Source organism: Antrostomus carolinensis, unplaced genomic scaffold, assembly GCF_000700745.2.
Source record: "Antrostomus carolinensis isolate BGI_N321 unplaced genomic scaffold, ASM70074v2 scaffold5943, whole genome shotgun sequence".
Lineage (NCBI taxonomy): Eukaryota > Metazoa > Chordata > Aves > Caprimulgiformes > Caprimulgidae > Antrostomus > Antrostomus carolinensis.
Window position 1 is genome coordinate 14,020 of NW_010305769.1, and position 26,576 is coordinate 40,595.

Genomic DNA, 26,576 nt, shown 5'->3' on the forward strand with positions numbered 1-26,576 from the left:
GTGCCTGTCCCTACCAACGAGCACCCTGCTGCTCCAGTTAGCTCAACCTCACACATCACAAACCACAAAACGCTTCCAAAACTCTGACACAAACTCAAAATCTAGTCAGAAACCGAGGTCCACACACCGTGTGATATGCATCGGTCTCCAGTACACAGCCGTGCACGCTGGTATGGATCAGTACAATTAACACAAGCAGGTAACATTTATTTCCTACATTTCTTTTAATAAGGAGGTGTGAACAGAGGAAAACATACCAGATAAAATGCATACGGTCTATACTTATTCTTGAACTTAACAGATTTTGGTTCGTCTTTAGACAAACTTTGACTTTGTACACGATTAGACTTGTTTAATTGCTAATTCTGTTTTAAATCTAAGTTAATTTCTCATTACCCTTCCATTTCTACTTCTTATCCTCTGGGGAAAAGTGCACACTTATCATTGGGACATTCTCACATCTTCCAAAGAAGTGGTATAGGTGTTAATCTTATGTTTATGTTTGATGTGGGTGTGATAACTATGAGTACAGCTTGCGGTTTATTAATATGCATGGCTATCACCTCATTAGTTGCAAGGTTTGTTTTTGAAGTTCAGCTGTAATATTTGCTGAAATGTCTGATCTGGAATAAAAGACTTGCTCATTGTTTGTTTCCTTGGCTTTAATCCGTGCTCTAGTCACAAACCGTCGGTTGCTGCACTGCGATAACACAGCTTCTTCATGATGATTCCTTCTCCACCTTCGTTATCACCACGGTGGAAATTCTTGACTTTTTAGCTTATGTGAGCTCCAGGCATGGTCTGCTCTACATGTGATGGCAAGGAAGTCAGGGTTAAATTGTCTTTTGTTTACCTCTGATGCATTAAAACCAGTAGACAGCTGAAGGAGATGACTTTGAGAAAGTAATTTCCTTGCATTGTATTAGTCTGTACCCATTTTTAGGATACATAAGTACACACACAAAGTATCTCAAAAAGGGGTACAGAGTAATACTGAAAATCAATTCCTTGAGGAAACACCGTTGAACCCTGGAATGACAGTCCCTTCATGGCATTTTGCAGTGCTGTTCTCACCTTGGTCAATCCAGCAGCAGACCAAGGCCAGAAAAATCTGAAGTGCGATGAAAAATCAGTTTCTGTGCTTTTTTTTTTTTTTTTTTTTTTAGACTAAAGCAAGGACTATAACACAATTCATCAAAACCTGTGTTTTACTGGCAAAGCAAAAATCAGACCCAGGTTCTAAATTTACAGCAGCAGAAGAATAAAATGTTACAGTTCTAGTATTTATGCCTGATCACAAGGCTCTCTCCAAAACACATTCAGTAGGCAGCCAGAATCTTTAATAAAAAAAAATATAAAATTTCAAATCTGCTTTTTTGTTTCTGAGTGTTATAAAAGTGTGGCAAAGGCTGTGTAGCCTATTCAGAGCGATACCCAGCCACAGATGATCCAGCTGCCTTTTCTTTTATATTTATTCTGACAATTCCTGTGGCAGCTCTGGCATCTGGCATCCTCTTGCTGCAAGTGGATGGAGCTGATAAATCTCTGCACCATTCAGGCCAGTAGGTGACATGTTTAAACCATCATGGAATTGAAGCTGATGTCTAATATGTTGCACAGCTGCTCACTGGGCCATGACACAAAGGCAGGATCAATCCCTTCCTCCATAAAAGCATCAGGACAGTCTGAGCCTACACTCTACGGAATCCCAGAATTGTCTGGATTGGAGAAGACCTTTAAGCTCATGGAGTCCAACCATGAACCCAACACTGACAAGTCCCCTATGACTAACCCATGTCCCTCAGCACTATGTCTACACGACTCTTCAATCCCTCCAGGGATGGGGACTCCACCACTGCCCTGGGCAACCCCTTCCAATGCCTCAGAACCCTTTCAGCAAAGAAATTCTTCCTCACATCCCATCTCAACTGCCCTGGCCACAACTGGAGCCCATTTCCTCTTGTCCTGTCCCTTGGGCCTTGGTTGAACAGACCCACCCCCACCTCTCTCCACCCTCCTCCAAGGGACTTGGACAGAGCCACAAGGTCTCCCCTCAGCCTCCTCTTCTCCAGGCTCAACAACCCCAGTTCCCCCAGCTGTGAACTCATGACCTTGCCAAAGCCTCACCCCTCCTTTTCAGCCATTCCAAAACTCAGCACCCCAGAAGAAATGGTCTCACCTATTGGCTTTGCAACTTAAAATTTTCTATGTGTTTTTCTACTTTACACTTCTCTTTCAAGTCACAAATGATGTCAGTTACTGCACACTCCAACTGTGCACACGGGCTGAGTGAGCAGATGGGTTAAATTAAACAGTATTGTTAGTAACATTAGGAACCAGAGCAGTTACTTTCAGACACTTTAGGAACATTATAAATGTAATGAGTTTCTCTGTCTTTCTGTTTTTTGGGGGGTGGTAGTGGTAGCGTAGGAGGAAGGGCTTCTTTGTTTGTTCTTTAAACAGTATTTCCTACTGTTTCCAGAATTGACATTGGTTTTAAAAGTTCTAATACATCTGAATTAACTTACCACAAATCTTAAACAAAATGTAACAAAAAGCAAGAAATATACGAGAAGTTTTAAAAAAATAACAGATTAGCTTCAAGGAGGAGAATAAACAGCAAAATCAAAAAATGTCTGATGTCCAAGCAGGTTTAAAATTTCTGTAATTATTCATGACCACATTAAAGGACAGTGGGCCAGAATTTGAGAGATCTGAGACTCTCAATGCTTGTGCCTGTCACATAGATTTCTGAGGTATATAAGTAAATTCATTATCTATCTTCTATTTTCAGTACTTGTCAAACATCAGATTTTCCTTGCTGATTTTTCCACTGGGCACCTGTTTGTAACCCTAAACATCTAAATCTCTATAAAATTAATTTATCTCTTTGGTCTTTTTCTTTGTAAGGGAGGAGGGAGGACAATAAAAGAGAAAAGCAGTGAAAATATTTTATCAGAAAATCTGCAAGGCTAATGAATAAGATTCATTCTGCATTACTCCACTGGAATCAGACCAGATGTTAATACATCTACTGTCCCTGTAGAAAGCATTGTTAAAATAAAATAATATGATATTTTACTGGAAAATAGAAAGCATCTGTTACTCACCTCTGTGTAAAATCTTTAGACTCCATAAATAGGTAAGGCCTTTCACAACCTGAATTTAAAAGAAAAAGCAACAACACGTTATTAAAGATTCCTGGTAAGAAACACTACAGATCTCACTGGGCAGGAGTTGTTCAAGACACAAGTTCCAATGAAGAGCAGAGTCAGGACCATGACAAAGGGGAGACAAAGCATCTCTTCCAAAGGGATTGAAGGACATAGATGAATCTCTGCTGCAAACCAAACATGGCAACAAGTTCTTTAAAAACACATGAATAAGCTTCTTCCCAGGATCTGTATGTTGTAATCACTTGGGTTTATACCAAACCTCTGTAGATGTTTCAATGTATTTTTAATTCACCTGTCTTTGCTAAGGTGTTAAAAATCATGAAAGACAAAGCGCAAAATGATTTGTCATCTTGCAACAAAAGCAACCGTGTGGAATTAAAGGCAAGAAAATAAAATCACTAACTGCTTCTTCCACTTCATCTTCCCTTTCCCTTCTTTTCATTTGGTGCCTCTGTACTTTTTCCTCCTTTACTTCCCACGCTTTGACTTACACAATGCAAGTGCTGAACAACTCTTCTTGAAGTGTACAAATTGTCTTATTCTTCATGCTACTCATCCCAGACCAAACACAAGCCTTACTGTATCCCATAGCCCCAGAAAATACAACTGGGACCCCTAAAAGATAAGAACTGGGGCAGATTTTGCTGACTATTCCATAATTCACTCATTCCACTAGCTAGACTATTAAAATCAAATTTAAAAACCTGTTACACCAGTACTACACTGGAACATCTTACCTACGAGATGCATTTTAATGAAAATCAGTAGGACAAGCATTTGTAGTCTGAATGCAGGTGTATTTCCCAAAACAACATCCCATGACACTTCCTTACACAGAATACGTACATACAGCTCTTTCAGATCCGACAAGATCAACACTGGATCCAGCTGCTGCTCTATTTATTTTCTACATACAGTATGATTATAATAACCTCCAATTAAACAAGCCGTTCAGTCAACTCCCTAAGAAAGCAGCTGGGTATTACAAGTTATCTTCTCTGCAGGTTTGGTGGTTTTTTTTTTCCTGTAAAGTAATTAAACCCCAATACTTCTTGCATTTTTCACATTGTAATTTTTCCCTCGATTGACTACTAAAAGCCCAGAGAACTAGTAGGATTCGACAACCATATTTCTATGACTGCTTCCTTTTTACCCCAACCACCCCTGCTGTCTCAGCCAGCTTTTTTAATAGGGCAAATCTTTTTTTTTTTTATAAAGTTTCCATCTATGAGATGACATTACATCCATTTTCCTGAGACAGGCTCTTTGTGCATCTCCAAAATAATAAAGCATTTCCGAGGTTTGTGAAGTTGTATGAGTTGTTCAGACAAAACAATTACATTCTTTTCATCATCTGAGTAGACATTTTGGTAGACTGAAATGAAATGACTTCTGTTACAGTGATCAAAAAGTGCTAAAAATATTATACAGTCTGAAAGCAGATAGCATAGTAATCTGCAGCTTTCTTATTGGATTAGAAACTCTTTTCAAAATTCATTCTGTAACCAAAAATATCAGTGGGATCTGAATCTCTTTTGTAAAGCAAATAATGATTCTGGATCCCCAATAAATTGCTCTCGGTGGCACAGCTCCTCAGTGTTAAACTCACACTCCATACCCAACTACCTCATGGCCTCAGATGGTAATTACCTGTAACAAAAGGTCTCAGTCAAATTCTGCATGCCCAGCTGGGTGGCCTTGTTCACGTTAGTCTTTCACAAAGCAAAACAGGGGAATTCTACTTACACAGTATTTTGACATAAGAAGAGGGGAGAGAAAGAAAAAAAAAAGTATTGATGCAAAAATAAATAAAGGAAGAGCAACATTTCAAGCTTCCTCCAGTGTTGAAAGTGATTTTGAGAAGAGTAAGTGTCTTTGATTATTAAACATATATTTAGACTATTTAAAATCTTTAAAATAATAATAAAATTATTTCATTTATTTTAAAGCATGTATTCACAGTAGAAAAAAAGGAAATGTTTCCTATGGGAAAAAATCAACAGCTGTGAATTATTAAACATCTTAATATTAAACATCATGTTCCATAATAATAGAACATATGCTGAATAAGTAGTTATAAAAGACACGGCATCAAACAAACTCTCCCATTCAGATTCTCTCAGCAACAGTGTACAAAGGAATGAAAAGAGTTTTTCCCCTTTCCCCTGGGCTGCAAATATGCTCACAGGAGCCCCCCAAATGGACTAACCCAGTGTGTAAAGCACCATTATTCACTTACCTTATATTTGCCTGTTAGGGAAGGACTCTTAAGTATTAAATATTATTCTAAAAAGGTGCTGGAACAGAGTATCTTTTGATTGAACATCTAGCAGGAATTATTGGTATTCAGTAAAGTAGGTTTTACAACAATGACTTGACAAAGCCTTGACACAAAAAGTACTTCTACCTGCTGTCAATCACTCACTCTCTTGACAGTTCAAGTGCACATCCTTTCAGGGAGAACTTCAATCAACATTAGCACTCAAAATACAGTGCACAATGTCACTGCTTCAGAAATTGAAGTGAAAATAAATGTGTGAAGTGGCAAGCAAAGGTAGAACAGATTGTACATCGGTCGACTCGAGTAAGTACACATCAGGATGAAAACAGGAGAACCACAACATCACTTTGGGGTTCCCAAGATATACTTTTGCTTTCAGCCCTTCGCACAAATAAAGAACACAAGGAAGAACAGAGATTTCCTCTTCTCATTGACACTGTCTCATACAGGCAACCAAAATTAATTTGCTGATGAAGCCAGAGATCCCTGTCCTGGTTTTTAGCTGGAACAGAGCTGGGTTGCTTTTTAGTAGCTAAAACAGTGCTATTATTTTGATAGAACTATCACAATCCCTCCAGCTTCTTGAGGATCCAAGCCTCAGCAGACTCTACCTCTCTCTTACTACTTTCTCCTGCCCCTGAAAAACCAGTGCTCCTCCCCAAGCCCTGGCAAATGTTTTCCTCCTTTACGGCGTTCTCACTGCCTCGCTTTATTTTCAGTATTCTGTCTTTCAGCCTCAAACCTCTCCTCCCCACTCTTTACTCCACAAAAAATAACCAAGAGAGATAAGAGCATCACACTCAGCAATACATCCCTGCTATTCCAGCTTGAAAGCTGATTGTCCATCGCAATTAATGGTGATCACTTCTTCAATGAGAAATGGGTAACGAGAATGTAAAAGAACGCTATGCTGTAGAGACTACATATACGTCCCTTCCCAGCCTTCCTGCAGGCTCCCTTCAAGGAAATGAGTGAGAAACAAGTAGCAGCATCATCCTATCCTTTTGGCTACAGAAAGTCAGGGTTGTCAAGAAAGTGATGTCCCTCAGGTAGTTCAGCCCCAGTCTGTAGATATCCAAGAATGCAAAGAAATGACCTCGAGTACAACTCAGTGTTTAATTGAGCAAGTGGAGCACAGGAGCAACATGCTGCCTTCACCGTGTCGTGTTGAGCAGACACAAATCTTGCTCTAGACCAGCTGGAATATCCTGTACCTTTCATGCTCACTGCTGTGAGTAGGATGATTGTTTTTAAGGGTTGTCAGTCCACCATTTTGCATTACAATTAAATTAGTAAAACAAGAAAGGAAGCAAGAAAATCATCATGTTGGAGCGAGAGGAATACTGGGATGCTGCTAAACAACTATACGTGCCTGCATCATTTTCCTCTGGAAATGGTTTCACTTAAAAATTTCTACAAATATAACAAAAGGATATTCTAATTAACAGATGTGCAGGTGACACATTATTAAGCAGCTTCAATAGACTAATGCACTGTACACGTCTCGGGAGGATAAGAGACAAATGACTCTGTGTACATGGTGCAAGAAAGGTAGAAAGAAAACATACAGACTAGAAAAAACAAAACAAAACAAAAATAGACTATGGAAGGTCCAGATTTTGTCCACAAAATCCATGCATACAAGTTCTAGCTTTTGTTTGACATTCTTGTTCTCATCAGTACACAAATAGGAATCCTCCAGGCTTTGGGTAATCTCCCCAGACTGTTTAGGGTGGGGATTATGGTGTCTACATATAGTACTCAGCAAAAAGGTGCCCCAGTCCACAAAATGGGCTGCTGGGCTCTACTGAAATGTCAGACACCAAGATGCAGAGTAACCATTTGTGAAGACTTAAAGGAGTCACTCCTGTTGCCACTGATAAATTATAGAGAAAACAAAGGCTTTCACTGCCTCCTTCCAACAAGTCTACCATGCCAAGTGAGCAAAAAAAAAATCGGCACCAGAGCAGAGGAAGCTGCCAGTGCTGGTTCAGCCTCAGCGCACACCTTCTGTTACGGAGAAGCAGGAGAAAGGGGTGAGTTTCTTCTCTGAAGGCACCTGCTTCTTTGTTCACCTCTTGACTGACCCCCTGCAGCGCAGTGGGCACGGTACAGGTTGCTAAAGAAGCAAATAAAATAGCCAGAAAAAGTTAAGTATCAGCTCACCATCCATGCCAGGGAGTCATGCTCACTAACTAACAGATTTGTGAAGAGATGACCCTGCAGGTGAACAAAAAAAAATATATATATCAAGACATAAAAGATGGGGCTGAAGCATCATCATTATGGAGAAGTGAAAAACTGGAAGTGAACATCTGCAGAATACCAAGTCAGGTGGGCTGGGGAGGACTGGGGAGAAGAGAGACAAAAGCAAGTAAGGAAATGATAAGGGGAGTTAGTGGGGATGTATTAAGTATACAACATGAAGTGAGATAAGGAAAAGGAGAAGGAATAAGCATCTGAAGAAATGCTTGAAGACCCATCCTATGTAGCGTCATATAAACTCCAAGTATAGTTTATATATAAACATCCTATTTAGCGTCAGGAGTATGAGGACACTGTGAGCAACTTCATCGCTCCATAGAGAAGAAGAGATGAAACGTTTTTACTCTGAACTAAAGGTGAAAAGCATTCAAATTCCATAAGAAACTGCTAGGCTATATAATGAGCAGATTTGAAGCTACTTAGAGGAAACAGCATCAGAGAAGGATGTTCATCACCCTGGGCAGGCCACACAAATTAAGAGAAAGTAGAGCTGTGAATTACAATGAACAGAGACTAAATAGCTGCCTGTGTTGGATTAAAGGATTTAAATTGTCAGCTTGATGTATAATGAATGTGAAAACCCAGCACTTAATTAAATGGCACATGATAGAATAACTCTGTTATGCTTTAAACTGCTTAAGTTATCAAAGTATTCCTTATATTTAGCAATTGTTTAGCAGTATCTCCCTCCCTTGTGAGATCCACTAAGACATTGGTCATTTACCCTGTGTTCAGCTGTGGCAAAATATGGAACTTTTATTTACTTTTCTTTTTTTTTTGTTCTGTAATCTGCGTTTTCAATCATGGCTAGAGAATTTCTAGCAACACAAAGTCACTGAGAAACAATGATGGGCTACCAAGTGCTCCAAGGATCCCACTGTCAAGACCTTGCTACCAAACTGAGTAGACATCAGGGACTGATTGTTCTTCCCCGATCTCCCTGCTCATCACCCCTAAAAGGACTGTTAGGTCTTTCTTAGGTCTTCAGCCATGTCTGCTCATGTCTGAAGGGACCCAGCACAGGGGTGAGAGAACAGCCTGTCCCCAGGCAGCCTTTGTCAGGTCTGGCTTGTGCCAAATAAAATCTTCAGCCTCTTCCTTATCTGCCTTAAGGAGTACATCTGCCCCAGGGGAAGAGTGAAAATGTGCTCTGCCACTGCATTTTGATCACAGGAACTCGCTTAATTTTTCAACCTGGGAAGCAAATCTAATTGAGTTACTTTGTACAGAATGAGGACAGTTAGAATGGAAATTACACACGAGAATCAGCAGAAGAGGGATCACCATAAGGGCTAGGACAGGACTTCTAAATAACTTTTTAAAGGAACCATAGAGAACAGAAGGACTTAAAGGCTAAAAACCAGGTGATTTAGGAGGACTGCTCCATCCTACAAGGGTTGAACAAAGAAAGAGCTCTCCAGCATATTCATTTTTTTCTTATCCTACTCAATTTATCATATCCTTTTATATTTATTGAGCCTCTGGCTACTTGTGTATTGGTCATTGGTCATCCTTGTGCACACAGGATGGTTAGGAAGAGCACAGGGTAGGAGGACCCTTCCATTTACACAGACATGAGGACACGGACCCTGGAGATGTCTCAGTGTCCCAAAAGACCATGTGTGCACTCAAATCAGAGATGCATTCCATGTACAATCAAAAAAAAGACAAAAAGGAAAAAGTACTTACAGCTACTGCTATTCTTCCGAGTACGTGCTCTGGAATTTTTCTATAAACATCCAAAGAACCTCCTGTAGAGACAAACAAAATGCACTTAGGTAATACAAAATGAAATACTGCCCTAGATTTAAAAAATCACAAGGGTTTTCCAGGCCTTGGTTATTAATAAAAACACCATAAATGATATAACAATAACTGTGTCAGAAATAACTGACCTTAAAAAAATAAATCTACCAAACTCTGAATAAACACATGAAACAGTATTCAGGTCTCTTTTTCACTCCTATTACTTATTTTCTGCTTGCAGCATTAATACTCAAACTCCTTTTAGAAAACCTCCCAGTCACAGGACGGAATATCAAAATCTGAGAACTCAAAACCACCAGGCTTGGAGTAACTTCTTGGGAATAACAAAGTCATCCCAAAAAGCAACAGTGGACTTCAAAATCTAACATATCCTATCTCTTGTCCCCAAAACCTGATGCTAACATGACATGGTATCTGATACAATGGTTTAGGCATAAAGCAGCTTCCTCCTGATGATCAAACCAGTGGAGGTTTGGTTGAACGTGCCCTCTGTGACCATACTGATGTCTGAACATGAAAGACAAGGAGCTCCTGGGTAAGCAGGTAAGTTTTGCCAGTAAATTCCAGTATGGGACAAAACTGACTGTTTGGCATAACCTTGTCCAGCCAGCACAATCTCATGGGGAAAACAAGAAACCTAAATCCCCCTAATCCCCAGAGGAGGACTCTCCAGTGTTCAAAATGTCCCTGGGGTGAAATACAAATTCTTGAGCAAGAAAGTAAATTTAAAATTAAGAATTAAAAATATCCAAGTGGAATAGAAAGAAAAAAAAAAAAAGGAAATAGAAAAGCAAATTACAGGCAGAGCACATTACACTGAGCTTGCAAGAGTGTGTAGTCTTATTCAAGGCTTGAGGTTCTCAGAAGTGCTCAGCACTGACCTAACTCTGCTCTCAGTGTAGCATATGGATTTTACTGATGGTGCCACTGGGAAAAGAGTTAGGCCAATACTCAGCAATTAAGAAAATTACACCTTGTATTTGGCTTATGGTTCAGTTTTTAAAAAGTAAAACCCATTCATTCTGAAATGTTGAAATCAAAAAAAGTCACAATGTCCTTACTCCAGTCTCAGCCTTAATTATACAATAGCTCTTATTTAGATTAGACTTCTTATTCTAATGATTAGGGGGTTTTGGTGGTTGTTTTTTTCCCCTCATTTTCTCATCATTGCTACCGTCAGAAGTACACTATGTTTTTGTCTTCACTAATGCTCTCTGATTCCAGGTCACTGAAACTACTCTTCATTCGTTAAGTTTCATCTTTCAACTTATATTGGCCACGTTGCCTGGGTATTACAATGAACTTCAGTTTTAAAAAGTAAATGTAAGTACTATTTAATAGAAATCAGAGGATGTAGTATCACAGATACCTTCTGCTCGTGACAAAAGCCAAACAGAAGGCAATCATATGGCAGGTGGTTCCTGTTTACGTTTAAGTTTTGGACAAAAAAAGACCTATTTTCATACACCAAACTGCTACGTTCCCCTATTACAGATGTCCCTAAAGGTAGTGCTGTTTGAAAAATGAAGGAAAGTATTTTTATGCAAACAACTGATGAAATCTGACATTTTTCTATGGAGAAAAAATTCTACAGTGAACAACAATAATTGTCAGCTTCCAAATCTCTGTGTAGATATCCAGGTACACACTGATAACCTGCACCTCTCACTGCTTTAAGAGGAATTTAAGGGGTGTTCAGCATTTTCAAGGAAAAGAGGTCACAACATAAGTAAAAGGGAATAGCGCAGTCCATTTTCATTTACAATAACATAATTATGTTATAAATATGAAAGAGCAAAGATTAGAAAGCTTCATTTCACATCTCTGTTGCTCTTTAAGATCAATTGGCAGGTGGGAAGGTGATCCAGGCCAGTTCAACTTCAGAGTTTGGTATTTGCAGACTTGGGAGTTACTTGTTTTTTTTTTCTGCTTGTAGGTGCCAGGAAACAACCAATATAGTATTTTACGTGCACCTTTTCCCTCTGGGAAGCTCTATATCATGCTTGAGAACCCCAAAAGAGGTAGATCCACCATATTTAGGTCATTCATAAAGGAAATACCTATGTTTTGTAATATGGTACAGGATATAACTGGGACGAGTCATGGGATACGGATTCAGGAAATACTAGAAACTGCCTTAAGACAGTTAAAAGGGCTAAAAAATTGTCAGGTTAAAGCTGTTCATCTGCAAGATGAGAAAGTACTTTTTTTTTTTATCTTTACCTGCATCCTTACGCATGAAAATTAGGGGGAAAAAAAAAATGGCAAGGTCCCTTTATTTGCATTTTGTTCTTCTTTTAAATGATTGCTGTTGCTTTCTGCCAGAAGGAGTGCACAACATGAGGCAGAGCAGAGGTCATCTCCAGTATAATTCCAAGTAATTTGTGCATGGTCAGTAAACACCATCGTTGTGCAACATCATGAGGGATGCATACCCTAAAGGCTTCAATATTTTCAAACAAGAATTCAGAACTGCAAGCATTTATGTCTGTCATTTTTTAAAAAATTCTCTGAATTAGTAGGAGCATCCATAGTCCAGGCAGACGCCTGTTTTGGCAGGAGCAGGTGCTTCTTACCGCGTGCGACTACTGCTTAATACAGGCTTACAAATCTGAGTGAAATTGCAAGGACAGAACATAGAGATGGTTAATAGTCACACAGCAAGAGAAGAGCAAAGAATTTAATCTGTGGGTTTTGTTGAATAAATAGAATACTTTTTCATCAAATATAAAAAAATCTGAGAGAATACTCATATTTTAAAATGGGACACAGTGATCACCGGGTCAGAGGTAGTAAAGGGTAAAAAGAGAGAAATAACAGTGATAACAGACCATTTTAACACAGAGAAAACAAAATGCACCATAAAACCCTAACAGGCTTTATCCATGGTCTCTATCAGAAAGAAAGAAGCTATGTAACGACATTTAACGGTACGCATTTGGCTTTGGAAATTTTTCCTGCCAGAAAACCTTCCCTCTACAATAAATTATTTGTGAGGTCCTTACTTCTTTATATCCAGCTTAACTGAACCTTTGTGAAAAACCTGGATAGGACATAAAACGTTGGCTCACAAGAAAATCCTGGCGAGAGAAATAAGACTATTGCTTGTAAGAACAACGCGATGTTCAAAGTTGAACGCTGTGAAGGGGTTTCTCGCACACGAGACACAAGGGGACTGCGTCTGTCACGAGACGCGCTCTCAAAACTGATACACAAAATGATTATAAATTGCTGTAATCAGTATACTTTTCTGGCCTTTTCTCCAAGAATGCCACACAGGACAAGATTTCAAAGCAAAGTACTAATATATCTCTGTCATGACAGTAGCATCAGATTGTGGAGAAGGGGAGACTGTTGGTCTGAAGATTGATGTTGGGAGAAAGGAGAGTACACGCAAAAAGAAACTCGGTGCAGCACTGCTCAAACAGCTGTGTTGGGAAATAATTCCTTGGCTTGCAATTAAGAGACGATTTCCAGTGAAAACACACAGGACATTGGGTTAATAGATTTCTTTAAAAGAAAATCTGTTTTGGCTATCAAAACAGTAAAAGTGAGGAACAGCTGTTTTGTCAACGAGGACAGATTGTATAGAAGACTCGAATATCAAACCACAAATTAAGCCAGCATTTATTTCTCTTCTATTTACATTTTCAATAAAAGTGAAATTACACTCAGAGAATAGAACACAATCTCAATACTAACCTGTTTTTTTTAAAAAAACTCCCTGCAAAGTTATTAATACTTTACATTTTCAATCATACTACTGCATTTTGCTCCCTTCTGGAAGAGCACATCTTTATCTGATTTTCCCATTTACATGCTTAGCAATCAAAAGCACACTAGATCCACAACTCACCATCCATGAACTCTGTACACAATGAAATTCTGTTTTCTACAAAAAAAGCACCGTAAAATCCTATGATATATGATGAGTCACACTGGAAAAAGAAAGGAAAAAGAAAAGACTGTTTTAAAGATTTGCTGTAAGAAGATTATAAGCAAGAGAACGAAAATGAGAAAATTATGTACCTTATAAAGAATTTCTAGCTCCGACATTATCTGCTTCTGGAGTTCCAGTGTTATATCTAAGGGTATGACCTAAAATACAAACAATGGACATATGATTAGAAAAAGTGAATGATTCCAAATAAATACCAGAAGATCTATGCATTAATTATCCTTATTTGAGAAAAGGAAAGAGAGGAATAGGTGGAAAGAGTATTTTAACAGAGCGATGAGCACAGGAAGGAAATGAAAATGAAGGGACAGGCTCATTTACTTTTGAAAGTCAGTTAGAAGTAAACCAAGCTTTACAGCCAATTCTACCCATGAAACGTCGTATGGTTTGTGGTTCAACCATTTGACCAAGAGATGAGTTAGAACTTGAACACAAGTCCCACACATAATGTAAAGAGCAGACATGGCAGCTCTGCAGGTTGGTAAACTCAAGAGTTGCCACTTATTGACACAAAGCGCGATCACCTCCCAGCTCCTCCTCAGCACAGCCTCTTCCTCCTCCTCATCTGCTCAGCACCAATTCTTCATTTTCTATCATTTTGAGCCAGGCTGCTAACCAGGACTGAAGTACCAAGTGCTTCAGTGAAGCTGGGACGCAGTGACTGGAGTCACAAGTTTTCAGGACTTTCAAGACAGACACTCTTTAATAAGGACGCTGGTTCCAACAGAACTAGCGTTGAAAGTCAACTTTTACCAACAATTCTTTGCCATGATTATTTGAAGAGTTGCACACTTCACTATTACGTACTAGTGTATAAACCAAAATAGACTTTGAATGCATTTAGCCCAGCTTAGTCTGCTACCACACACTACTTCACAATTTAATACCTTAAGCTAAAGGGAAACAAAATCTAGTCGACTTGCAGAATTAGCAGAATAGATATCATAGGCTGCATATACCGCTGACGAAACAAAATACAGAGAGACCATTTCCAAACACAGTATCAAAATCTGTCTAAAAGAAAAAAAACAATAACCTGTTTCTATCAAGAGTTTGCTTTAGGGTTATTTATAAAAGCTGTCACTAAACTAAATTGTAAGTGTAATACAGGGCTGCCAAGAAACGTTTAACACACTTGTCTAGATCAATAATCATTTGCCAACGATATTCACTTACATTTTTCCAGTGTGAAAAACTTAAAATAATTTGCTGGAATACCATTAGTTTTACCCACTGAATATTAACAGAATTTCATCTTGTCAACAGCCTAAAATTAAATTTTATCTCACTAAATTCTACTCCCAGTGAGAAATTTCCTTGCCTCGTTCACTGCAAAGGCTTCACCAACCTGAACAATGACTAGTTAACATGATCAGCGTCAAATACATCACTGACATCCAATCAACCAAGACCTGGCATGAAGAAAGGTCTTTGGCTGATTTGCATTCACTATAATTACATCCAGACCCTGCATTCTAATAGTGAGGATAGAAAAAAAAAACCCAACCAAAACCAAACCAACAATCCTATTTACAAGTGGTAGGGCACGTACAGAAGTGTATCACAACGGTATGGCAAGTATATATCACGGCAAGATAAAGTACGAGAGACGACCATCTCTCTTTCTCTGCCTAACTATTGTACAGAAGTGTTTTCTTCCATCTAAACACGTGTGGCTTGTGTTGACTTGCATCTGACATCAAGGTTGGAGGAACCTTGTAATTTACAGCACTGAAAAGGAGGCAGAAAGAGGAAAATAAAAATATCTATACGGCATTGCCTTAATCCACACTTGTAATCTCCATGGTCATACTCCTTTGGTAGAAAATGTCCAACCATATTTAGAAAATGAAGTTTGTATTTTAAGAATACGTGAGCTGACAGCGTAAGTGTGGGCTGCAACGATGTTAAAGCAAGAAAAAAAACCCCAAAAAACTAAAAAACCTCCTCAAACCCAATGCTACCGAGGACAAAGCTGTGAATAAGGATTTGGCTGCAACTGTAACACAGGGAAGCAAATGAGATGTAACATTAAACAATAAACTCTTCCAAAATGGCACCTTTGGAAAGAACTTTTTTGCAAAAAATCACTGTTATTTTACTAGAATTATTGAGAGCAGAAAATCCAACCTCAATTCACCTGGCAAAAAATAACATGCACTGTTCAACACATGCAGGAGTGGAGTTTCTTAACAAGTTTCCATCAGAAGCTACAACAAAAGTCCGAGGAACAGAGGAGCTCAGCAGGTTGCCACTGGCCAGCGGTCTCCAGCCAAGGGATAACTGAGCCTCGGGGATGTGGATGAACAGGACTGGTCCAGGGATGGGGCCAGGGACAACCTGGGCTGGCTGGGGAAGAGGGGCTGGTGGCCAAGCTCTGAGCTCCAGCACCTGCCCTGATTTCAAAACTCCTTGAAATGGTGCCTCACAGGTAGAGCTGGAGAAGGACACTGGACAAAGGGGGGCATTTTATTTCATTTAAATGACATGATGGTCCTCTGGGATTCAGCAAGAGGATCCAAGCACTCCTACACATCTTCCTCATCAAGTTCCTGCCCAAAATACAGCAATCTTGGAATCACTTATAACGTACGTGAACTCAACATACCTAATATTTCGACTGAAAAGGGTTAATTTTGAGAAGAGGAATACCTGAGCATATTTCCTCTGCTCTCCACTACACCTCCAGGACAAATAAGGATGAGTTGTCAAGTTAAATACAAGCAGTCAAGTGACTGAATTATAATTTACTCTGTGCTCAATTTAAATTAGTGTGAGGCTATTAAAATATACAGTATAAATACGGCAATTCATCACAAGCTGTCATGGATGACTTCATCTATTTGCTGGAGTGGCATACGTTCCACTAAAGGGAACGAGAGCAAAATCACAGGTCAAATTAAGCTGCTATTCTGTTTTAATTCACTTATTTAATCTGTGGCGACATAATTGTCTTTTACAGTATGTACAACTCAAAGGAAATTTGGGAGTATTATAGTCAGTATACAAATGATTAATCAAATGGTCCATTTAAATGCTAGCTTAAGAGCAGGAGAAACTAAAAGCAGTTGAAGAATGGCAATCAGTCAGTGTACGCTCACATTTTTCATTCAGATTTGTCCCTCCAATTAGAAAAGTTACCTTAGGAAAAAAATCTATTAAATCCTCTGCATGTTATCTAGCTGGAAAGTTTACATAAAATATGTAATGACATAATCAGCTTTGGTCTACAACACGGGTATTAGCAGTGGTTTGTTTTCCTATTCAATATATTTGCAAGATTTAACTACCAGCTGAAAGCATTTTAATCAACAGGTTTGCAGAATGCTATATTGTCGTAGAATCATAGAATGGTTTGGGTTGGAAGGGACCTTAAAGCTCATCCAGTCCCAACCCCCCTGCCATCAGCAGGGACACCTTCCACTAGACCAGGTTGCTCAAAGCCTCATCCAACCTGGCCTTCAACACTTCCAGGGAGGAGCAGCCACAGCTTCTCTGGGCAACCTGTTCCAGTGTCTGACCACCCTCACAGTGAAGAACTTCTTCCTAATATCTAATCTAAACCTCCCCTCTTTCAGTTTAAACCCATTTCCCCTTGTTTTGTCATTAGTTTTGTCCTATCAAATCTGTATATTATTGTCTAAAAAAGCTCCCAAAAATGCAGAGCTGTGCTTTCACAGACCCATCCAGTGATGTCCCCTTTAGCTTGGTAATCATCCTCTGTTGAAACACTCGATCCTTGTGATGGTCGTGTCCAGACGTTGGCATTACCATCCTCTTTATTGCTGGGTGTGCTGAGCCATAGACGTGTCGAGTGATTTTCTACACAGAGCAAGCCAGCACCATCACCAGCAGAGCAGGTTTCCTGACCTCCAGCTTGTGAGCATGTTATTTTAAACTACAATAACACACACACACACACACACACACACACACAATATTTCTTCTGAAATCATGCTGAAAAAAATATAATTGAGAGCGACAGGACCACCATGAGTTGTATCTACAAGAGAACCCAGTTTCCCAAATCTTCAGGATGCTAATTATCCATGAGGACCTACCCAAACCTTGGGACTCTAAGGAGGTGAAATTGCTGGGGGAAAAGGCTTTTTGCTACAGGGAGGTGATTTCAATTAACCTTGCAAAGGGTGAACTCGTTTCCCCTCCTGCCTGTGTGATTTTTCTCATGCTCCATCTCCTCTCTGGGCAGCTTCTGGGGGTACCTGCAGCCCCCCGGCAGCACGGGGCAGGCTGGTGAGCAGAAGATGCTCTCTGCAGAGCTTGAAAAAGAGTATTTGAGGAATCAATGCAGTAGGTACCAGGGAAAAGCAGCATCACACAATCCCAGCATTCAGGGGAAGATTTTGTGCCTATTAGAACTCAGAGAATTCCTGTCCTACTCCAACTGCTCATGATGGGTTGAGGAATGATGGGTACCACTTGAAAGGACTTTTTCAAAATGACTTTATAAAAATTTTTTTCAAGTGGTATTTGTATTCCATATAATTAAAAGCTATTTAGATGTTATTTCAATTTCCATATCTTCCACATGTAGAGAATAATTTAAAATCCAAATTTCAATTTCTTCAATTCACTGGAAAGTCAAAAGCATTTTTCTTGGTGGGGTGAAGGGATTTACGTGATCCTCAGGAAAGCTGAAACATGTGCAGAATCTCCTTTTAATTAAATTATATCTGATTGGAACCACAAGACAATCTGAGCCCAAATCTGAAAGTTACCCACATATGTAAATATTGCCTGGTAAATAAAAATGTTTAATTTGAAGTCTTAGTGTAATCTTACATTTTTAAATTTCATTTATCATCAATTCTGCTCGCAACAGCCAGCTCCCATCACTTCTCTCACCCTCCTCTCCCATCCCTACATTCTTTCAGTTTAACTCAGATACAGCAGAATTTAATGATTAAATAAAGATAATGAAAAAAATAAATGAGACAAAAAGCCCATTTTACAGTTTTCTAAGTAATAATTCCATAAATTCTACTTTTAAAATGTACCTTTTTTAGATCAAAGCCTATGAATTGGAATTGTACGAATGCAACAATTTGTTTGCCAAAAGTCTCTACTGCTTTGAGTTTTAACAAAATTGCCAAATTAAAAAAAAAAAAGTTTGATATATTCAAAAGACATATTTTAATATTTTTGTATAGATTAACTGTATTAATAATTGAACTTACAAATTTAATTTAACAAAGCACATACAAGAGTTGGCATGCTGTTGTCAGAGTTGTAGTATTAGTTGACCACAGCTTATACTGAACTTTCTGACAAGACTGGTTTTTATCTGACTAGAGTACAGAGCTTCACTGCAAAGAGTGCTGACAAGGGGAAAAAAAGCTGAATGAGTTGGAAAAAACCCCACAATTGGGAGGGGAACACGGGACATTAAAATAAATAAACCTGTTAAAACCACAAAATCTCCTAGGAAAACAAAATATTATCCCAAAGAAAACAGGGAAATTCTCTTTATTTAAAAATGAGGTTGCAGAGAGCACTCAGGAATGTGCCCTTGGGGAGAGTTTGGCATTAGCAGAGAAAGGTACAGGCTGACATCTTGTGACCTTTCCATCCCTGCTCCTGTCACACTGGGGTTCAGGACGAGGAAGCTGCATCTCTGCCAGTCACTGGAGGAACCCCTGTGACATCCCCATAACCCCAAGGGAAGTCGTGGTGGTACCTACACACCCTGCCAAGCAATTCCCAGTGGACAAAATCTGGATTTTTGGGAACTCTGTGCTTATTTGGAATAACTAAATTTATGGGCTGGAATTTTCCTACCTAAACAATGTGGACTTTAATGCAATAAAACAAATTGAGATCTAACAATCAGAGGGAGGGGAAGGAAACCCAGGTCAAGACAGAATGGAGAGACAGAAAGAGAGAAAGAAAATTACTGTAATATCTTACCTTTACTGCGAGTATTTTTCCACTAGGGACATGATATGCTCTGCATGAGGGAAAAAATTAAATAACTTGAGATCACATAAAATTACCTCTCTACATATGTGCAACATGTATACACTAATTTCACTGGAGCTGATATGTTTTACGTTAAACCAATTTTATCTAGCGTTTTTAAAGAAAGACTGATGAAAACAATTGATCAAAAGGATATACTTGCAATGAAACCATTTAGCAGGTTTTTATATCTGCATGTTTCACAGAACATCTACACATTGAAGACTTCCATACGGCGTAATAGCAAACTTATCAGTATCAACTGATCCACTTTCACTTTGTTTTCCTCAATGAAATAAAATTGTGTTATAGGCATTATTCAGAATCTTCACGTAAAACAAGGTTTATCACACAGGTTTGCCAGTCCTACAGGTATTTTCAGTGGTAAGACAGTGAGATACCCAGCTATATCAATTAAAGTGAAGTAAACCAGGTGATGACTGGTTCTTTAGCATAACCTAAGAAAATATTAGTGAAATGAACTTTCTCCATTTGCATTTAAAATTAGTGTGTGCACGCGCATACGAGGTTAGAAAGCATTATTGTTAATGCTCACATGTACCCCAAATCATGTTCCACAGTATTTCAACAGCAGTTTGTCTTAATTTCTGCAAACAAACATTTATAATTGGCTCTTTAATAAAGACTTGTGTATTCTTAACCATGAACTCAGAAGAAAATAAAAAGGTAGGCAAAAAAAAAACCATCAACTGAAAATCCAATGTAATTTTGCATAAAAACAAAACCATTAAAGGTTTTCCTCTTCACTAGTTTTATTGTCTCATACTGATTTATGACACTATGCACAGTAATGTCATATATGTGGCACTAACTTTAAAGAATTATAATATTTTACCACTAGATACCTCTAGCAATTATTACTGAAGAAGAAAAGCTTTAATGGTTTGGGGTTTGTTTTTTTTTCCATGCAAAATCATACACAGTACAGGGCGAGACTGTTGTTTAATCTTATTTATAACCCTGAGTGTTTATATAATTTCTGTTAATAGCTTGGAAGTTTCTAAACACTTTAATTTAATAACTCATGGATAAACATTTATGTAACCGAGTGGCATTAGCTTTTAGGAAGACACAGGGTTTAAAAAAGCATACCAAAAATCAGTGTACAAGAGGCAACAAGCAAACCCATCGGACGAAGCCCTGCCAGGCTGGTAGCTGAATGCATAATCAATGAATCCGAGGGAGTAAATGAACTCTGCTGTAACTATGGATGAATCAACAGTGGCAAAACATTATGGACTTAAGATCAGCAGAAATGATAAGAAAATGAACAGGTTGAGATAGCATGCTTAACGTCTGTTAGCTTAATATGTACCGTGCCGGACAGTTTGGCAACTTAATTAGCTTGTCAAGAAAGCTGATCTTTTTTCCATAAGAGAGATCTCCTGTTTCCAAGTGAATTAAAAGGGAAGACTTGATTATTTAATTATGATGCACGCTAATTCATCCGTGGAAGTTTGGGTTAAATTTCCAGCAGAGGGCAGATACCTGGTTTGGTTTACAGAGCACTGACAGTACCAATTTAACATTTAATTATCGCTGAGAATTGGATCACAAAGGAGATGCCATGCCCATGGGTACAGCGTGTCCAGTGGCTCTGCAAATGGCATGCTACCTGGGAGGAAAGGAATTTGTTTACTCCAAGCTGATCCGGCATCTCGATTGTCCTGACCTTCTTCAACACAATAACTGTAAAGTGATTAATGAAGTTTGAATAGGAGCTTTGGTTACACCAAAAGACAACCGTACACTGCTGTAGTGTTTTAATTAACAGCTAACACTTCAAATTAGTCTGTAGTTGCTACAGTAATTACCTGTTCCAATGAGTGTTTAGGGAAAACGTGGGGTTTTTTTTTTTTTGTTAGATATTATGTAGAACTGTAAGTTGGAATTGATCATTTTGGTAACAGTCAGCACAGCTAAAGCCTGAAGATTTAGTACCTTTGTGTAGCTTCAGAAGGATGCACAAAAAAAATATATAATCCCATAGAATAATGTGCACAGCATGAAGAAAACCAGACTTTTTGTGCATACTGCACCCGTCCGTAAGTCTACGGATGTCTATGAGGAGATTAAACTAATATTCATACTCTATAAGCAATGTGAAGTCTTATCTCAAGGGTCAACTCTCACAGATTTCAGTGTCACCTCCAAAAGTAAGTAAACAAACTCATCACTGCAGAACCAGCTCATTAGATGAAGCAAAGCAGCAAAATGCAAAAGGTTCCTGGGCAACGCTGTACATTTCAGTGAACACACACTTAAAAATCTTCAGCAAATGATGTCGCTGAATAAACAGCTCCAGCAACAACTCCTCTTGCTAGGAAGGGATGTGAGCAGTGCCTAACAGTGAAGACAAGGAGATGTTAAAGACGAGTGAAAACAGTTGCTAAATAGCTGCTGAACTACTTCCAGACAAATGTAAAGAGCAGAAATGAAACGCATCGAAATGCAAAATACTCCAGGAAAATGCTGTTTGCAAAAGTTCATTCCATGTAGAAACCAGCTCTGGGAAAACAAGTTCATTTTTTCTGCTCGATTTCTTGGGGTTTGTTTCTGGTTTGCTTTTGACCCGCTGCAAAAGCTGGAAGGGGTGATTGAGAATAGGTGCCTATAAATCATTTATTGTTACAGAGAAATGGAAGAGAGAGCACGACATCAGAGAGAGCCAACCTCTGCCAGCACAAGTTTAAAAAGTCATTTTGAACGCTTGATGCCAGTGTCAACTATGAAAAATATTAAATTTATTATTTAAGTTTTGTTGCAGTTTGCCAACTGCAGGAAGCTGGTTCTGATGTGCATTTTCCCCTCCCTCTCTGCCTCTTAAACTGGGAATTTATAAGCCAAATGCCATGGCATGGGCTGCTCTTTTTACTCTCTGGAGAGAAAACTCCTAACAGATATTAGGACAAATGAAGAATATATTCTTAGGCAGGGTCTGATCTAGATTCCATCTAGGTTAGCTGGAGAATTGAATCTATCACAAACTTGATGTTTTATTATTTCAAGTGCAAACTAATGGAAATACTATGAGATTAATAACCATTTTAGTAATAACTTTCTTCACTGCTAAAAATACTTTTTAGATATATATTGGAAAATATCAACACAGTATTAATTCAAATAGTAGAATAATAACACAACAGCAATCAGGTAATCCATTTGGTGCCCAGTTTCTGCATATAAAGAGACTAATTCCAACACCATGCACCAAACTATTTTTAAATTTTATTTTCTTTTTAAATATAAAGTTATAGCTACTGTAGCCTTTTTTAGGCTGAGGATAATGATTAAAGTTATTTAAAAAAAATAAAGCAGAGTTCAGAAATAAATTTTGGGATACCAATCTTATAAGATGATGTATTCTTTTCAAATTCAGCAAAGCCTGACTGAAAATGGTTGCTGTGCATCTGTTAGAATACAAGGTAGCACAAAAAAGTTGTAGGTATCTTAAGTTGATCTCCAGTGACACCTTCAAAGTGAACAGTGAAGGTTAGTGGTTGAAAACTGCATCTTAAGTCTCAGAATATATATATTTCATACTAATTCTCCCCAGAAAATGAAAATTCTGCACACAAGCAATCTGTTCTTGATGCAGAGAAGTATATTTTAGTTTCTATGTCCAATACAGATATGGGACAAACTCTGCACTTGATTGAGTAACCAATTTAATAATCACCAGATGAGGAGAAAGGTGATGAACAGTATGTAGAAAGAAGTGCATCCCTTAACATCAGCAGAACCTGGTTCAGGGACCAAGTGAAGAGATTGCTGCTGAATTAAAATGAAGTTTTAATAACTCAGACTGATAACTCTCCCAACCAAATTTTTCTAGATTTCATAAAAGAAGGAAGAAATCTTCAGGGAGGATGAAGAAAAGGACCAACTTATAGACCTCCTCAGGAAAAAAAATATTCCAGCAAGAGAGGCAGCGTGGCAGAAAGCACTGCATGAGCTTTGAGAAAGAAATCAGAGCAAGAAAGGCGGAGGGTAGAGAGGGAGGAGGTGAGGTTTGGGGGTCTTCCTTCCCCCTTCCCCAGCACGCTGGGCTAAGGTGAGATGGAGGATGCAGGGACATCTCCTTTTGGGAATTCTCTAGGGAACAGGCACAGCAGGGCACGCAGAGAGGTTGGCTCAAAGCTGCCACACGTTGTATAAGAACAGGACAGGCAGACTTCAACCACCGGCGGGTTCTGAAACATTCCCACCGGGGAAAAGAAATTTAAATCTCTTCCTTCACGTTCCCACAAGAGTTCATTACTCAGAGCCCCCTACATCCATTACAACCAACAGCTTCTAAGCAAGACTGCCACAGTCGTGTCAAATATTTTATTAACCTTGACTATTAACCATATCCCTAGACATTTAAAGCCCTGAAGGGAGCCATGTGAGTCAAGTCCTTTAGCATAACTTTGTCTCTTCTACTCTGAAAATCCAGAGTGCCCCTCAGGGAGCGGTGTGGAGGAAGCCTGCCCAGCTCCGTGGCAAAAGCTGGGTTATTTTGGGGAATAATAATAATAATAAAAAAAAAGGTGTGAGCAAGCGTGAGCTCTGCTTGAACAAAGCCCTCCAGCTAAGCTGGAAAAACTTCTGATGGACTGTGGAGTACGGCGTGTGCATCCCTTGTGTTCCAGAAAATAAAAATCAATATCGTGGAAAACTAGAATAGGGCTTTGGGGGAACTGCCAATTCCTCAGCATCCCTCCCCCCAGATGTAAGAACTGAAATACAGGAAAGCAAATTAAAAAAATGAAAACGTCAGAAGCAGCTGGTTTGTTTTAAAAAGAATGAAAAAAGAAAAATAGTAGGTGAATTTCACATTGCCTGCTTTGTTCTTCCTGAGGTCTACTGCAAAAAAAGCCTGAGGAGAAATGTAAGATGCTTTGACTCCAACCTCTTTACAGAATAAACCATTGCCCATCCAAAACATTTAAAGCTACAAATTTCATACACTGAATAGAGTGAGTTTCTACTCGGTTCAAAAGCAAAACAAATAAAACCAATCAAACAGAACATGCACAAGCTTCTTAATAAATAGCTTAGATGTCAAACAAAAAATGTCTTCCTCTTTCAACTTGCTAAGACTTACAATTTTATATTCTCCTTGTGAGAAATTTTACCTAAAAGCACAGTGGGGAGCTGCGTTACTTGCTGTGATTGTGGTATAATTTCTTCCAGGGCAAGCAAAGAAATAACTTCAGGTTTCAACATGCAGGCACCCAAGAGAAACAGCAATTTTCAAATTGTTTTCTAATTTTTAATTGTAAAGCATTTGTTCGTATACAAGTGACTTAAGGATGGTCACATCAGAAGCATAGACCGAGTGTGCAAAGATCCCTGAGCTTTCTCAAACAGCTTTTCCTAACTCGTACAATAACTTTTTACTACAAACTAAGTTAACTAGTACCTGAAAATTCAAAATAAAAGCAGTCTCTTCCTAGAAGCAAAAATTCCTTAAAATTATTATATTGTGCTGCTCACGCTGACACAAAAAATGCACTGCAGAAGCCTGCAGCAGCCTACCAGGCACAAGATCCTGTTTCCCATCTCTTCACTTTGGCCACCAGGATATATTTTGCTATTTTTCCCCCCCAATAGCTACAGAAACAACTTCTAATCAATAAGATATTCCTCAGCAACACCGGATGATTCAAGGGAAAGCCATGACCTGTCTGCTATGCCAATGAGTCAGTCCTTTCCCTTCCTAGAAATATAACTAACGTCAGCAAATATGACAAAATGAAATACTGACAGCAGCGCTGCATTAGCGATGTGACCGCAGGACGCAGGGATGCGACGCTCCCCTCCGCTCGAGCTACCAGAGAAACTTATGGCTCATGCCACAACCTCAGATCTGCTGCAGTTCTACTGGCTCACAAAAAGCGTTGCCGTGCCATTCTGCTTTGAATAGATGAAAGGGTGGTTGAAAAGGGACCCCTGCACATCCCTAATCCAACCTCCTTCTTGAAGTGGGACTGTAGCAGTGGATGAGCTCAGCCATAGCTTTGTTCAGCTCTGTGCTGAAAGCCCCAACGATCATACAATGGTTTGGGTGGGAAAGGATCTTAAAGCTCATCCGGTTCCAACCCCCCTTGCCATGAGCAGGGACACCTTCCACTAGACCAGGTTGCTCAAAGCCTCATCCAACCTGGCCTTGAACAAGTACTTCTAGGATGGAGACTCTCTGCCTCTCTCATGTCCTGTTCCAGTGCTGCACCATCTTACTTGCAAAGAGGTTTCTCCTAATGTCCAATCTGAACTTCCTAAGCAGCAACCTGAGGCCACAAAGTAAAAAGAAAAGTAAATATTTCAGGTCCTTCCTCCCAGATACATTTCACAGAACCCCAGAATTGTCTAAATTGGAAAAGCCCTTGAAGCTCATCGAGTCCAATCATGAACCCAACACTGACCAGTCCCCTATGACTAACCCATGTCCCTCAGCACTATGTCTACACGACTCTTCAATCCCTCCAGGGATGGGGACTCCACCACTGCCCTGGGCAACCCCTTCCAATGCCTCAGAACCCTTGCAGCAAAGAAATTCTTCCTCACATCCAATCTCAACTGCCCTTGGTGCAACTTGAGGCCATTTCCTCTTGTCCCGTCACTTGTTACTTGGTTCTTTCTGCTTCACACCCTGGTATTTATTCATTATACACATTTGTTTAAAACATCAAGACGCCATTTCACTCGACAAGAATCACAAATGCTGCCTCATTTCCCCACATCTGTATCAACTCACCCACAGCACTGATGTCCTCCAGACATCCTCCTCACCTCATGCACACAAAAGGTCTCCGGGACCAAGGCAGAATGTTTCCTAACAGAAATGAACACACACATAAAAGCCCCAGGTTTCTTATCTGAGTTAAAAAGTTAACACAAAAAGCTCTGGTTGTAGCAAGCAGCACCTTCAGATGTCAGAGCACTGAACGAAGCCAAACAGAACATTTTCCTGCCCTGTGAGAAATAACTGAGAGCAAAACGACTGTGTCAGTGTCGCGCAAGATGAATACGATCCTCTAAGTGTTCTGCATTGCAGAATGACAGGCCAGTCACCAGCTGCAAACTATACACAGCAAATCACCCACAGATTTGGTTTACTGTTAATTTTTTTCTCTCCCTCCCC

The 26,576-nt window shown here is 39.2% G+C and overlaps 1 protein-coding gene across 1 annotated transcript in view; it reads right to left on the reverse strand.

The window, feature by feature from the left end:
• The window catches only part of MAP2K5 (mitogen-activated protein kinase kinase 5), a gene marked incomplete at its 3' end in the record, with an annotated part of 67,838 nt that overhangs the window by 9,045 nt on the left and 32,217 nt on the right, over positions 1–26,576 (reverse strand). Inside the window, exons 8-12 of the mRNA XM_010164874.1 lie at positions 19,376–19,415; positions 13,519–13,587; positions 13,346–13,427; positions 9,412–9,473; positions 3,111–3,159 (exon numbers count right to left, since the gene is read on the reverse strand). Of these exons, the coding sequence (XP_010163176.1) occupies positions 3,111–3,159; positions 9,412–9,473; positions 13,346–13,427; positions 13,519–13,587; positions 19,376–19,415 (302 nt within the window). The remainder of the gene's footprint in view (positions 1–3,110; positions 3,160–9,411; positions 9,474–13,345; positions 13,428–13,518; positions 13,588–19,375; positions 19,416–26,576) is intronic.